Here is a 15,396-nt window from a genome sequence, read left to right as displayed (position 1 = left end):
ATTTTAGTGGACGATAATTAATTACATAACAATCCTACCTGATTTAGAATCTGATTTTTTTTAATATTAGAGTTAAATTAGGTAAAGTATTTATATGATTTATTATAGCAATTCTATATACCTACCTAAAATTTTTTAATAATAATAAAAATAATAATAATAATAATAATAATAATAATAATAATAATAATAATAATAATAATAATAATTGATGGGACATGCTCCTGTGAGGTTAGCGTGAAGTTTCAGTACAATTTGGGTTGGGACATGCTTGTGGATATCTACTGCAAATCTGGGGTTTCAGACTGTAAGGAGGCAACTATGGGATTTTTGTTAGAGACGGGGAAAGATCTTAGGTAGACGAATCTCCTACTGTTTAAGTGGATTCATGGCAAATATGCTTGTGTGAATGTAATTGGAGGTTCTTTAGCCAATGTCGTAGAATGAAAAGGGAAGAAATACACTGCTAAGTGTGAGGAGAATGGCTAAAAATTCACTTCTTTACTTTCTCCACTCTCGGAGAGTTAGGCACAGACGCACTTGACCTGTTTTTAAGGATTGCATCGTTTTCTTTGAGTAACTCAAGTAACACAAAATATAAGGCGTAGATCTTCCACATACTAACTTTTTGTATGCAGAAGGGTGTATATGCTCAGTTTGTTGATCGACTCCTTACCAACTTCTTGTAAAGTTTCTTTCTATGAAATGGATTACGATAAAACAAATAATAATAATAAAAAATAAAAAATATTAAAAAATATTAATAATAATGATAATAATAATAATAATAATAATAATAATAATAATAATAATAATAATAATAATAATAATAATAATATTAATAAAATAATAATAATATATAAATATAAAATTATTATTTTTGAACTTAGTTGTTGACATATTTTATATGTATAATACTTCCTCCGTTCCAATTTAATTGCAACATTAGAAATACTTACACTATTTACTTATTTCACTTAATTTGAGATTAATTTTTAATCCATAAGTTAAAATATAGTCAAGCGAGATCTTGTTTGATTCGTCTCGATGCAAAGATTATTAATATCAAGTTTTTATACTTTTTTAATGTAGATAACTAGAGATAGTAAAAATGCAATTAGTGTATTGGACCGCGTGAAAAAACAAACGTTGCAAAGGAGTTGTATAATATTAATTTCTATGCATTACACTGAATTGGTCAATTATGATTATTATAATAGTATTAGCACCAATCAACTAATATAGGTACTTATTGTTCCCAAACTCGAGCTTAATGATACCTTTACACTCACTTTTAGGCTAATTAAGTTGGGCTTTGCAAGTAGAATTACCCGAATAAAGATTAGTTAGGGATTTAAAGTTAGAAAAATTTCCCTCCCTTACTAATTAGTTTTGTTTCTAGTAAGATTTGAATTTCCTTCCGTCTTTTATTTTTTGGGTTTTATTTAGAAATTAAAAATTTAGAACTGTTACAAGATTATTTTTATGAGTTGTAAATGGGATTTACAACACAAATATCAATATCCGTTTATATGTTTTATGTGGCTTTCTAATATAAAGTTAACACTAAGTATGTTTAGTGTTAAAGTTGTTTGTTCGAGGTATAGTTTACTGGTTGAGAGACTTGACTTTACTATCTTGTTCCTTTTGCAATAAGACCATTCCAATGACCTTATATGCATGTGTAGCTAGTTTTACTAGGGCTCAAAGATGTTCTTTGAGGACCTGCTCCAACGCTTAAGCTAGTGAGAGTATAAAATGAGTACCTAGGAAGCTAAATTCCAAGTGCATTGTTACTTTAGCTTAGAGGAACTTAACTAGAGTTTGTTTATGGAATCAGGCCTTAATGAATACTCTTTGCCGTACTAGGGTATTTACAAGTTGTTTAATGCTGATGTTTGGTCACAATAAGTTTTGTTCAACTCTCTTGAAATCTAATATTTGAGAATTTGCTCGCGGGGTTAGTAATAAACAAGCTAAGAGAGAATTTATATCTCAGGATTGACTTGGAGCTCAAGAGCCCTAATAGTACTAAGGGAAATGTCTCACTTAACCTTTGAATATTATCATTGTCATTCTGTACGTGGTTTCCTTAACTTTTCGTGTAGAGTCAGCTACAACCCCATGCGTGGCGGCCTCTCATTGGTCATACAAATACAAAGAATAACTTTCACTTGTTTGGGAGATTTTAGGGGATTTCCCAATCATCTTGTGAAGGAATAGAGTCCTGCTTTCAAGATCATGGTTCGTACACATACAAATTATATATCTAATTTTAATAAACTAAGCAGTGTAATTAGATCATATTAATATACTTAAATTTTTTTCAATAATGTATTAATTTTAAATAAAAATATTAAAAATTAATTTAATATTGTAAATTCATAAATATAATGCAAGTAAGTGTGGAGCGGAGTGAGTGGATATGAGATAGATAAAACCTCATATCTATATCATCCTTACCCACTATATTTTACTCATATCCATTTCAATTAAAATAAATATGGTGCAAAATCCGTATAAATATACCCTTGTCTCATCCAAATTATTTGTATATACAATTAGGAACTTAATGCTAATGTCTTTTTGGGCGGTGTGAAGGCTACAAGCCTATAAGCTATAACAGTACAAGAGAAATGGAGGATTTTTCTTTTCAAAATCTCTGCCACATGACATAAAGAAAGGAACAAAGAACCCACCCCTGACCCCCCACAATCCAAATCTGCACTTGCCTTCTCTTCTCTTTTCTCAATTCACCATCCTTTTCTTTATTTTCCTTTCTTCCCCCATTCACATTAGCTTATTTCCACTAGTCAGTGTATAATTGTGTATGTATGTGCTGGTGCACTTATTATCAGTGCAAAAAACTTGCTTTTGCTATTAATTTAATTGACCCAATTCCTGACTTTTCCTGTCTCCCATAAAAAATTTCACACTCTTCCCATTTCTACTTCCCTCCTTCCTTTATAAACATCACTATTTCCTACAATAAAATGGAGGGTACTTTCAGTTTCTGGGTTTACTAGCCTTTTTGACTCAAAGATCTCATCTTTCTTCTGGATTTTTGCTTAAATGGGGAGAAATATTGTTACTTTCTTGCATTTGTTCTTGTTCTTGTTGTTTTTGTTAAAGAATGTTGCTTTTTGCCAAATTAATCAAGATGAAGTAACTGGTATTTATATTGTTACTCTTAAGCAAGCTCCTTCTGCTCATTTCTTGTTCAATGAACTCACTCAAACTAATAAAGGTTTGCCCAAGAAGCACCATCCTTCTCCTAAAGTGAACACTTTCCACAAGCATAGGTAATATTTCTTTTCTCAATCTCCTAATTTTTTCTATTGAGTTATTATTAATATTATTTTTTTCTATTGGTTGCTTACATTAATCATTTGGGTTTTGAGTTTTATTCTTCATAAATATATTCCTTAATTTTGCTCCAAAATAAATTGCTCATGCCCATATCATATATGTGAAGGACTCAACATGGGTATTTGAGATGAATTGAAGAGTTAAAGCAACAATGACATATTTGGCTTCTTAGTAATTATAGACATAGGATGTATTAATCATTTTTTGGGTGATGATTTTATTATAATTTGGAAGATTGTGACAAAAATTGCAATTATATGTATATTCTAGTAAGTCAAGAATTTTTTTTAAATTTAATGTTTGTTGCATGGGATAATTGTATGAGTACAATGTAAAACGGTCAATTTTTTTTATTTTTGTCTCATTTCTAACCCTGAGAAAATTGGATGTTATAGTAATTTGCCCTTACTCTTCACTTATGTTAATTTGTTTGATTTATATAAGGTCCTTGTCTGTCCCATTGATGTCCTACATACTCTTGTCTTTTGGCTTGCTTCCATTTTGCCTGAAATAAATGTAATTTGTTTGGATTTGGATTTATCTCAAATTTATGCTGAGATCTGTATTATTCTTTCTCCATTTCTTACAGCCCGTTTGGTAAGGGTAATAAACGGGGTAATGAGAATGAAAATTAGTGTAATTTTGGTTGAAAAATCTCTTGGCTTCCTTGATGACATTCTTGTCCCGCTTTGATCATTTCATTTTCTTCATAAAATTCATTCTAATGCATTATTATTGTATTATTGGGAGAGGTGATATTAGGTGGTAATAGAAATTTATAAAATAATAAAGCTTTTTTTTTTTTTTTTTATCAAAGTTTCATCAATATGGGAATTGACATAGAATTTTTGATGAAAATTTTCCGTCACCACATTTAGTATCACTAATCAAACGGGCCGTTAATACTTGTAACTCACCAGTTAGGTACTCCCTATGAGAAGACTTGTGTGCCATGAAGGTGGATTGCAAGTTAAAAGGAACAGAGGAAGTACTTATCTATCAATTTGAAAATTTTCAGCTTAATGTTTTTGTTACACTATGGATTAATACCAGATCATTTGTAATCTAATTGAGCTTTATTAGATGTTTATTTGTTTTGACTTTGTCACCAATAATGTGATTCATTCAGAAATGTTTCAAGATCGGATGGCCACTATGGTTCGAGTATTGCTCGAATTCATGATTCTTTGTTAAGGAAGGTGTTGAGAGGGCAAAAGTATTTGAAACTGTACAGTTATCATTACTTGATTAATGGGTTTGCTGTGCTTGTTACACCTGAGCAGGTATAATTTTTGCCATTTTTTGCTTTTTTTTTTTCTACTTAACTTTTGATGATTATCTATGAGCCCCATGAATGTAACTTCTCGTGCACCATTTAATTGGGTTAAATGATTTTGTTTCTAAATCACTTTTTCCTTTTCCTTGTCCCTTTTTGGGTGAACATATGGTTTAGATGGATTATAGACATGTTTGGAAGTGGATTTTAGTTTAGTACAACCCTTTATGTAGGAAATCTTCCATGAGTTGGATTCTCTTTTTGGAAACAATTTAATTGCATTTATGTGATTTAGCTTGAATGTTGTGGAGGTGAATCTAATTAATGGTATAACAATGCTAGTTTATCTAATGTAAACGAATCTGGGCATGGAAAATTGATGACACATATGTTTGTGAATGTTGATTAACATTATACTCCCTCTGCTCCAAAGATATGCTCCAAGGCAGTGTCACATAATTCGCTAATTGCCTTTCGTATCGCGAATTGAAAAAGCGAATTATAGTCGATTTTACGCTATTTTTGAATCATTTTGAGCAAATCACGTATCCAAAATGCGAAATAAGTAGCGAATTATGTTTCACTGCTCCACCTATTTATTCATATGAGTTTATTATTTTAGTTAGACAAAAACTTATCTTTGGGTCGGTGGGTGTACTTGTATCAATGTAGGGGGCCTTATAGTTTTCTAACGATTTCATGGTTTTATATTTTTAAGGCGGACAAGCTTTCTAGAAGAAGAGAAGTAGCGAATGTGGTATTGGATTTCTCTGTTAGGACCGACACTACACATACTCCTGAGTTCCTAGGATTGCCTCAAGGGGCATGGTCCGAGGAAGGGGGATACGATTCTGCAGGAGAAGGGATTGTCATTGGATTTATTGATACCGGGATTGATCCTACACATCCGAGCTTTTCAGATTCCATAGAAGGGAATGCATATCCAATTCCACAGCATTTTTCTGGAATTTGTGAGGTTACTAAGGATTTTCCTGCAGGGTCTTGCAACAGGAAACTTATTGGAGCGAGACATTTTGCTGCATCAGCTATAACAAGAGGGGTTTTCAATTACAGCAAGGATTATGCATCCCCCTTTGATGGTGATGGGCATGGCACGTAAGTTTCTTGTGCTTTATGGTGTTGACAATAACTTCTAGATTCTGCCGTAAAAATGAGTTTGATCCCTATCACACATAAAACATCAAGCTTGCTTGTGGTGAATTGACGCTCATGCTTGAAATCGAAGTTTGTCGGTTAACTATTAAATGTATATTGTCCATTATAAATCATATAATTCCATATAAATTCTTTGATATTGACATAAAATCGAAAATGTGCTGAATTGTTTCTATCATTGAAGAACTGTGATTTTGAATAGTTGCATGATGAGCAACTTTAACACAGTATTTAGGTAGAAACCGTTACTTCGACTGATATTGAAAACACATAATAACTTCAATAAGTAATGAAAATGATTTTGGAGTAGTAAAAACTGATGTACAAAGGGGTCTCTAATCTATGCCGATTCTATTTTCATTAGTAGCATGCCCGTAAGGTAAATGTAAAGAATGGAATGTATGTGATGGTAACAAGTAACAACAAACAACGCCTATTTATCCTCCTAGTAACAGAAAAATAAATAGATATCTCCTACTTGTTTTGAAGTATGTGAATACTAGCTTGCCATTTATCTTCTCTATGCCTCGAAATCAGGAAGCATTTTGAGGAGATTGGGTATTATCAGCTATGAAATCTTCTAGCTTACCTACAAATCTGACATGTTATATGTATGTCTTTAAAATAAAAAGAATTCTAACTTAATTGGATCATCAAACCCGTACACTAAAGCGAACAAGGGACACTAATGTAGATACAAAGATCGAGTTTTAATTAATCAATCCATACTCCGCAACATCCGAGTCATTAGAAAAGGTTAATTTCCTCCTACTTTTGTTGTTGTAGTTCCTCTATCTGTTGAATAGATTTGTTCTATTATTACTCCTCCAAGCGCTCATCGCATTGGGGTCATATTTATAGTTTATCATCAAGTCTGTGATTGTTTTTAAGGGCCATTATCAAGCATGATGAATGGGATATATTTTTCTTGATTCATAGAGTTTGATCTTGTCTTCTTACAATTGTATTGGCTATGAATAGGCATACAGTTTCAATTGCATCAGGAAACCATGGGATTCCGGTGGTGGTAGCAGGGCATCACTTTGGAAATGCCAGTGGAATGGCTCCTCGTTCACAGTAATGCACTTGAACTTATTATCATGAAGATTATTTAGAGTAATTCTTCTATAAAAGATAGAACACAAAAAAAACTCTATTCAAAAATTAGGGACATAAAGCTTTAGATATCTAGAGATGCTAGACTATTTTTAGCATAACAAGACATCAAGAAATCAACCTTCAAATGTCTAGAATGCCTAGCCGGCATTACTACCTTGCTAAAAATAGCGTTCAGGGTCTAATTACAAAGGTATGACTAAAGACTCGAAGAAGTCTCTTGGCTGTTTTGATAGCCGAGAATTTAGAAGAATTCAATACTTATTTTGTAGACGTAAACTATTTTCATTTTGAGCAAATCTTTAGTCCACTTGGTCTCACATGAAATTTCTCTTTTTCAGTATTGCTATCTACAAAGCATTGTACAAGGGCTTTGGTGGGTTTGCAGCTGACGTAGTTGCAGCCATAGACCAGGTATTAGTCAATTGTTTATTTGTGATTCTAGAAGTATAAGGAGGATACTACATATGCATTTGGAGGGATTCAGGATTTTGGAATTTCTTTTTGTTTCCTTGTCACCTTGTGAATATTCTCATACTTGTCTTTACAGGCAGCTCAGGATGGTGTTGACATCATTAGCTTATCAATCACTCCCAATAGGCGTCCTCCTGGAGTTGCAATATTCTTCAATCCCATTGACATGGCGTTATTAACAGCCGTTAAAGCTGGTATATTTGTAGTGCAAGCTGCAGGAAACACTGGTCCTGCTCCACACAGTGTATCTTCTTTCAGTCCATGGATTTTCACAGTTGGGGCTGCTTCTCATGACAGAGTTTACACTAACTCTATAAATCTCGGCAATAATGTGACCATATCTGGTGTTGGATTTGCGTGTAAGTCTGAAATTTTCATATTAATGTATTGCTTAATTCTTCACCGACTACTATGAATGTAAACTATATTACTTGGACTCGGGTACTGATGTTGATACTGGTACGTGCCCAAGTGTCGGATACATCTAAATATTCAATTTTACGCCTTAAATGAAGTGTCTAAGTGCCATAACAATGTCCGAGGATCAAGGATCGGACACGGGTACGTGAAGCAAAATAAAGAGTCCGAGCAACATAGAATGTAAACCAAGCGTGCTTGTGAATTGGGATGTATGTGTGCCTTTCTATTTTCTTTTGAGATGCATCAATACATATACTCCTCCTGTGTTATTGAATTTTGTTCCATGCCTGCATATCACTAATGTCTATGAACCCGAAGAATTAAAATCCTGAGCTACTTATGCTTATGCTTGTTTGCTCTACAGCGGGAACAAACGACACTATGTATACCATGATCTCTGCTACACATGCATTGTGCAATGATACGGATGCATCAAATGACTTGTACGTTGGTGAATGTCAAGATCCCAGTATTTTGGAGCCTGAACTTGTTGCTGGAAACCTCCTGATCTGTAGCTATTCAGTACGTTTTGTTCTTGGAACATCCACCATCAAACAAGCATTACAGACAGCCAGGAATCTTAGTGCAGCTGGTGTTGTGTTTTACTTGGATCCGTTTGTTTTAGGGTTTCAGCTGAACCCAACTCCTATGGATATGCCTGGCATTATTATTCCATCAGCAAATGATTCTAAGGTAAGAATATAGATGAAACTATAGAGCATGGAATAAAAATGATGAGATGATGACCGCTTTATAACAGATTTTGAGCCTGCTGAAGATTTAAACTTAATAGTAACAACCATTATATACTCCCTCCAATTCACTACTAATGTCCCATTTGCTTTAGGTACATTATCTAATGCACTTATTCAATCATTAATATCTCTAATTGTGCATAATTAAAAATTATAGAAGTTAATATGAATAATCCTTGCATTGAGACGAATCAAACAAGATCCCAGTTGACTATGTTTTAATTTATAGATTAATAATAAAATACAAATTAAGAGTAAGAGATAATAGTGTCCAAAAAGCAAATGGCACGTTAGTGCTGAATTGGAGGGAGTATTAGCCTTTAATCTATTTTGAAAGTTTATGAAGTTCTAAAGGTCTATTATAAGCTTTAGTATCAATATATGCTCTACAATTCACATTATGATGTCCGGTATTCACAACATCGCGACCATTAAACCAATTGCTATGTAATCCGAAAATTTTCTATGTAGAGTACCATCAACGATATCCTGCATGCAAACTATCACACATATCTAAGCCTTCCGTTGGGAGTTTTAGAAAATTTGAATGAATTAAGTAAAAAATTATTAAAAAATCAAAAAATAAGCATGGTTTTAAAATATTTCCCAAAGTGAGCACATTTTTCCTAGAGCTGAGCTTTGGATTGTTCGCTGTTAGTAACAGCGAACAAAGAGGGTTGGTAAAAAAAAAAGGCAAGTTCTTTGTTCGCTGTTACTAATAGCGAACAAAGACTTTGATGTTTTTTTACCAAGTCTTTGTAGCAAACAACGAACAAAGGAGACTTGGTCAAACAAGGTTAAACTTTTGTATGCTGTTAGTAACAACATCCAAAGGTTTGACCCTGTTTGACCAGGTAAAACCTTTGTTTGCTGTTACTAACAGCGAACAAAGAACTTGACTTTTTTTTGACCCACCTTCTTTGTTCGCTGTTAGTAACAACAAACAATCCAAACCTCAGCTCTGGGAAAAAAGTGCTTACTTTGGGAAATATTTTAAAACATTGCTTATTGTTTGACTTTTTTATATTATTTTGCTTATTTAGTTCAAATTTTCGGCGTTTTAGGCCTGACCATGTGAAGTGCCTTCATGTTATTGAGTCCACAAGCTAGGGTCAAAAGATTGTCTAGTCCATGGGACAATGGGAGAAGTAAATAGCTAGGTTCAAGGACTAGTCCAACCCCGGCTGACAGCTAGGACTAATCGTGCTTTACCTTCTAGAAAAAGCAGTCTAAGCATGGCCCACAGCTAGCACACACTGTATTAGGCCTCTTGGCTGTGCAACCCATTTTGACCTGGCCAGTGGGTCATATATTTCTACGCATATGTCAATTCATCGACAATAGATCTTTGCATGTGCAATTTCACTTATGGTGATCATTATCTTCTTTCCTTTATATATCATCACTAAAGGAAATATATGTGGCAGGTTTTGCTCCAATATTACAATTCATCTTTGGTACGAGATGGGTCCACAAAGAAAATTGTAAAATTCGGAGCAATTGCTAGCATTTCTGGTGGACTAAAGCCGAATTATATTGATTCTGCTCCAAAGGTAATGTACTACTCAGCTAGAGGTCCGGACCCAGAAGACAACTCTTTTAACGACGCAGACATACTGAAACCAAATCTGGTTGCTCCCGGGAATTCTATATGGGGTGCTTGGAGCTCACTTGGCACTGATTCCACCGAGTTTCTTGGTATGTTTGTTATGTGGTGATAATTTTATATTTCAGATCAAAAAGATTGATAATCTTATGGACTTTTCTGCCTTAAAAATGTAAACTATAGGTGAGAATTTTGCTATGATGTCTGGGACAAGCATGGCTGCTCCTCATGTAGCAGGACTTGCAGCTCTAATCAAGAAGAAATTCGCTGGTTTTACTCCAGCTGCTATCGCCTCGGCTCTTTCAACGACAGCTTCACTTCGTGACAAGAACGGTGGACCGATTATGGCCCAGCGTGCTTATTCCAACCCAGATGTGAATCAATCTCCTGCAACTGTATTCGATATGGGCAGTGGATTTGTTAATGGAACTGGGTCCTTAGATCCAGGGCTCATATTCGATACAAGTAAGTTACACACTTTAGTTTGAAAACCAGCTAAACTCCCCTTGGCTAATAGGGTTTAATGATATGTCTAGCATATCTAATAGTGTTTGATGATGACCTACCATTTTGATTCTAAATATGGTAATATAGCTTTTCATGCATCAGTGTAGATATTCGCCAGGTTTTCTTTATAAACGTTAGTTAGAGATCTAGTTGGAACTCGTTTTGGTGTTGAGCTATCTTAATTTGACCGGTAAACTGCACTATAGGGCTTCTCAACTTAGCTCTTTTGTCGTGGGATGGACTTTTAAATTTCCATTTACCAGACAGATAGTGATTTCCATCAAGGTAATGTAGCCAGCGCCATTTTCCTCCAAAACCCTCAAGAGAGGAAATGTTGGAAAATGCAAGTGTAATTGGGAAACGGATTAAAATTAAAACATTATATACAAAAGATTTCAATGATATAATAATGTCTTGCATTAATGTGTGAAATGCAAAAAGTTTTCTTGTACAGTGTTTTGAGCCTTTCGTATTGAAACAGTACAAAAACGCGATTTCATACGCCGGCATTATCTTTTTGGTTTGCTGACAACAATGTATGAGATCTTTAAAAGTGACCAATCTTTATTCGGCAAAACTTGCCCTACTCAAACACCCACACCACACCAATCAATGTTTTTGACTATTTGGATTGAATTTTTGTTTCCTAAGTTTGCGGAACCCTGATTAACGTTTATTTTCGTTTCTCACTTTTTGCTTCGTTTCTCGTATCAAATCAAATTATGCTTCGTGTAACATTGGTCTCTTGTATATACATAGAGATTAGAAAGTGAGTGAAATTGCTGGTGTTGGAAATTGCAGATAGGGGCTCAATGATGCTAAACGAGTTTTTGCATACATATTTTTTTTCTGTTCGTCGTTTTAGAGTTTAGTCTTCCAGTCACTTTGCTGTGCAATAAATTCTAATCATCATACACACTTTCGATCTGCAGGCTACAGCAACTATATTTCCTTTCTCTGTGGAATAAATGGTTCAGCTTCTACAGTATTAAACTACACTGGTCAGACCTGTGACGGGGTTCCTACTATGAGCGGCACTGACTTAAACTTACCCTCTATAACAATTGCAAAGCTGAATCAAACTAGAGCCGTAAATCGAACGGTTTTGAATATTGGTGTCGATGAGTCGTTTCGTGTTGGCTGGGCTGCTCCTTATGGTGTTTCTATGAAGATTAGGCCCACACAATTCTTCATTGCAGCTGGAGCGAAACAGGTACTCACTGTAATGCTAGATGCTATTAGGAATGATACAGTTGCTAGCTATGGTAGGATCGGGCTTTTTGGGGATAAAGGTCACATAGTAAACATCCCCGTAGCCGTAATCTCTAAAACATTTTACAATGTAAGTAGTAATTGATGGGTGATAGAAATTGAAATGATTAAATCTCGGTTGTCCGAGCTTGGAGGTCGGCTAACGTAAGTAGTAGTCTCATGTAGTGTGCCAGTGTCGCATGATTCACTAATCTTCCCGCGAATTGAAAATTGAAAAAAGAGAATTTTATCGGTTTTAGGTGGGCATTTTGAGCGGATTGCGAATTTAAAAAGAGTAGCTGGTGAATTATGTTACACTGGTCTTACGAGTTGCTACCAATTTTATTTATTCATACATGTAAAAGCTATTGTACTCTGTTAAGAATGTAGATATGTGATTGTATGATAGTCTAAGAGAAAATTTCTGTTTTTGCATCTACTAATGTCTCAAGAATATAGATTTTGGCTAGTCCAAACAATTCCTTTTTGTGATTCATTATTGAATACAATGCTTGAAGAATGAGAAAGGGAAGGTTTTCCTTGATTATTTCACCTATTTCCTACTTCTGTAGAGAGTTTCATGGTTTCATCATACTTGAAATTTTTGGTGGATATTCTGGGTTCACTTTAGCCGATGAAATGGAGAGGGTAGTCGGTATGCTGTTCAGGTTCCCTGGTTTCATCATACTTGAAATTTTCGAGGGATCCTCTCTCTCTGGCATCACTTTAGCCGATGGAATGGAAAAGACAGGTGTTATGCTGTTCAGGATCCCTGGTTTAATCATATTTGGACTTTTCGAGGGATCTTCTCCCTCTGGCATCGCTTTAGTCGGTGTAATAGAAAAAGCCGAAGGTAAAATGCTTGATTTCCCGGGTTTTATCATACTTGAAGTTTTTAATGGATCTTCTGGCATCGCTCTAGCTGGTGGATTTGAAAACGCAGGCGGTGCACTGTTGGGGATTTCCGGATTAGGTTCTGAGGGAATTGAAGGGATGGTCGGTCCTGTAGGCGTGGGCATCGATGGGAAGGACGGTCCTGTCGGTGTGGGCACAAAAGGGAAGGTTGGCATGTTGGGAAAGGGGAGAGTCGGTAGAAAGTGTGGTGGAAAAATCGGTTCTTGAAACGCAGGGAACGTTAGTCGTGTTGGTTTTTTGTTGATAAAGGTTGGTTCAAACTCCGGCAGTCCATGCTGAGGATGTGAGTTGAGTGAATCCGTTTGTAGCAATTGACGAGCAGCCGCTTGCCAGGAAGTAAAGCAAGTAAGAGCAAGGGAAAGGACTATAAGGAGAAGGAAATTACTGCTAGTGCAAGACATTTTAGGTGAGTTTTTAATAGGAGAATTGGAGGTTTTAAGGCAGGCTTAGTAAATATAGTATGAAATGGGTGTTTTATAGTGTTTAGAAAGGGTTATAATGTTGAATTGCATGGTAGTTCTAATCCAAACCTAATAACAAAAGTCTGGATTTGCATGTTTAAATGGCTGAAATTGTTGGGATTGAGAGAGCTCACATGGATTTTATGAAGTTGACTATATTACAATGACTTGCTAATTATTCACTTGTCCCTTTGAGTAATTAATTTGTTACATTTACTAATATTGAAAAAACTCGGTCTTGTCTGAGACCGTCTCATTATGAGATTAACTCGTATGATTAGTTTTTTTTTTTTTTTTTTATCGATCTTTTTAAGATTTTAAATAATTACTTTAAGGTTATAAATAATCACTTAATTGAAAGTTATAAATTATTACTTTAAATAATATATTTGCATTGGGTCAATCCAATAAAGATTAAATTGTTACATTCACCAACAAGAATGACCCTCATCACTTGAAAATAAATGGTTTACATCACTTTTTTTATTCTTTTTTTTTTCAAATTTTTTCTTTTTTAAAACCATTAGCAATTTGTTCTCTTTTAATATCTTCCACACATTTGTTTTTCTTTTTCTAATGCCATTGTTGTTAATATAATTATAAAATCACAAGAATAACATTATTAAATTTTAATTGAGTCGTTAAATATATTGCAAACTTTAATGCTCAAAATTTGTACTAACAGATCGTCATAAACGAATGTCTTCAAGATAAAATAACCTTTGTATATAATACTAATAGTTTGGACAATAATATTAGGCAAAAAACATCAAAATATATGGATTAATGTTCAATTATAAACAGAGTATATAAGAAAAAAGGAGAAAAATTATGTATATTTTGTTGCACCTTCACAAATGACGAGTATGAGTTTATATAGCTAGAGAGTCACCCGTTACAATATTAGTGCTGAAATATAGAAAAGGGCGACAATATAGACGGTAAGAGTACTCGTGTAGCTTGGTGCTTCACTCAAAATTAGGTGTAGATCTCATTAAGAATTTCTATTACACCTTGTTATTACATCTTATTCAATATATTCATATCTTATTGATAACGTTTGTCAAAACCGTTACGATGCTAAGAACAAACAACAACGAACAAAACAAAGTTTGACAATGTAACTAAAAAGGACACAAAGATTTAAGGAGGTTCACCCAATGATGGCTACGTCCTCCGTGGTGTGTAGTTTCTGTTTATATTATATCAAAAGAATACAAACAACACTTCTTAATGAAGAATTACAATTGAGAAAGAGATAACAAACAAAAGGCTATGTGTTTGGCTTAGGGGTTATGTTTAATGTGTTTGATGTGTGAGTATGAGAGCCCTATTTATAGTAATAGGTACATGAAGATGAATAGCTCACTTGAATACATAGTTAATATTGAGTAATGAATACTATGAAATAACTCTAAGGATTTGAAAGGTCGAAAACAAGCATCCCATGCATATCAGAGGATCTGCTCGACCGGATCAGAGAGCTCGCTCGGTCGAGCAAGTATCAGCCAAAACTGGGGCATTCTGTCTGACCGTTCGACCCACCAAAATGGCTCGCTCGGTCGAGCGACCTTACAGATTCTTCTGTCAGAATTTTGATCGAACATACATAAATCAAACCCTTTCATTTTCTTCATTAATCTTCATTAACACCCATAATTCTTCATGAATACTCCACACATAACTACACACATTTAGTTACCATCATCCAAGAGTCACACTCATGAATTCAACCCTTTAATGTGCACTCAAGTCACACACTACCATTCATAACACTTATTCAATCAGATCAAACGAAGAAAACATACTAACATCTAACTCTACTTTTAGATATTTTTTGATTTTTTTATTTAGGTGATATCAATTGACATTATTGACATCACATTAAATCTGCTCCGCCAACATCAATATAGTTCACCCAAGTTAGGTACTATACGCTTGAAGAGTGATCCTAGTATATAGTAAAAAGTTACCTATTCCACCTCTTTCTTATCAATTAGAAGATGCCTTACAACACTTGGTCGTATTACAAAAACGAATTTGAATTCTGATACATACTTCGTCTTTTAA

General features: G+C 34.5%; 1 protein-coding gene across 1 annotated transcript; it reads left to right on the top strand.

Annotated features, from left to right (window-relative positions):
- The first annotated feature begins 2,553 nt into the window (after positions 1 to 2,553).
- On the top strand, positions 2,554 to 12,628 carry LOC130823711 (subtilisin-like protease SBT2.3). The gene is made up of 10 exons (XM_057688440.1): positions 2,554 to 3,302; positions 4,499 to 4,652; positions 5,364 to 5,761; positions 6,803 to 6,898; positions 7,279 to 7,351; positions 7,488 to 7,770; positions 8,196 to 8,524; positions 10,014 to 10,284; positions 10,376 to 10,657; positions 11,632 to 12,628. Exons 1-10 carry the CDS (start codon positions 3,073 to 3,075, stop codon positions 12,054 to 12,056), a joined length of 2,541 nt encoding a protein of 846 aa, XP_057544423.1. The 5' UTR covers positions 2,554 to 3,072; the 3' UTR covers positions 12,057 to 12,628.
- The last annotated feature ends 2,768 nt before the right edge of the window (positions 12,629 to 15,396 follow it).

Source organism: Amaranthus tricolor, chromosome 9, assembly GCF_026212465.1.
Source record: "Amaranthus tricolor cultivar Red isolate AtriRed21 chromosome 9, ASM2621246v1, whole genome shotgun sequence".
Lineage (NCBI taxonomy): Eukaryota > Viridiplantae > Streptophyta > Magnoliopsida > Caryophyllales > Amaranthaceae > Amaranthus > Amaranthus tricolor.
Note: the sequence above shows the minus strand (reverse complement) of the source record. Positions and strands in the feature narration are given on the sequence as shown.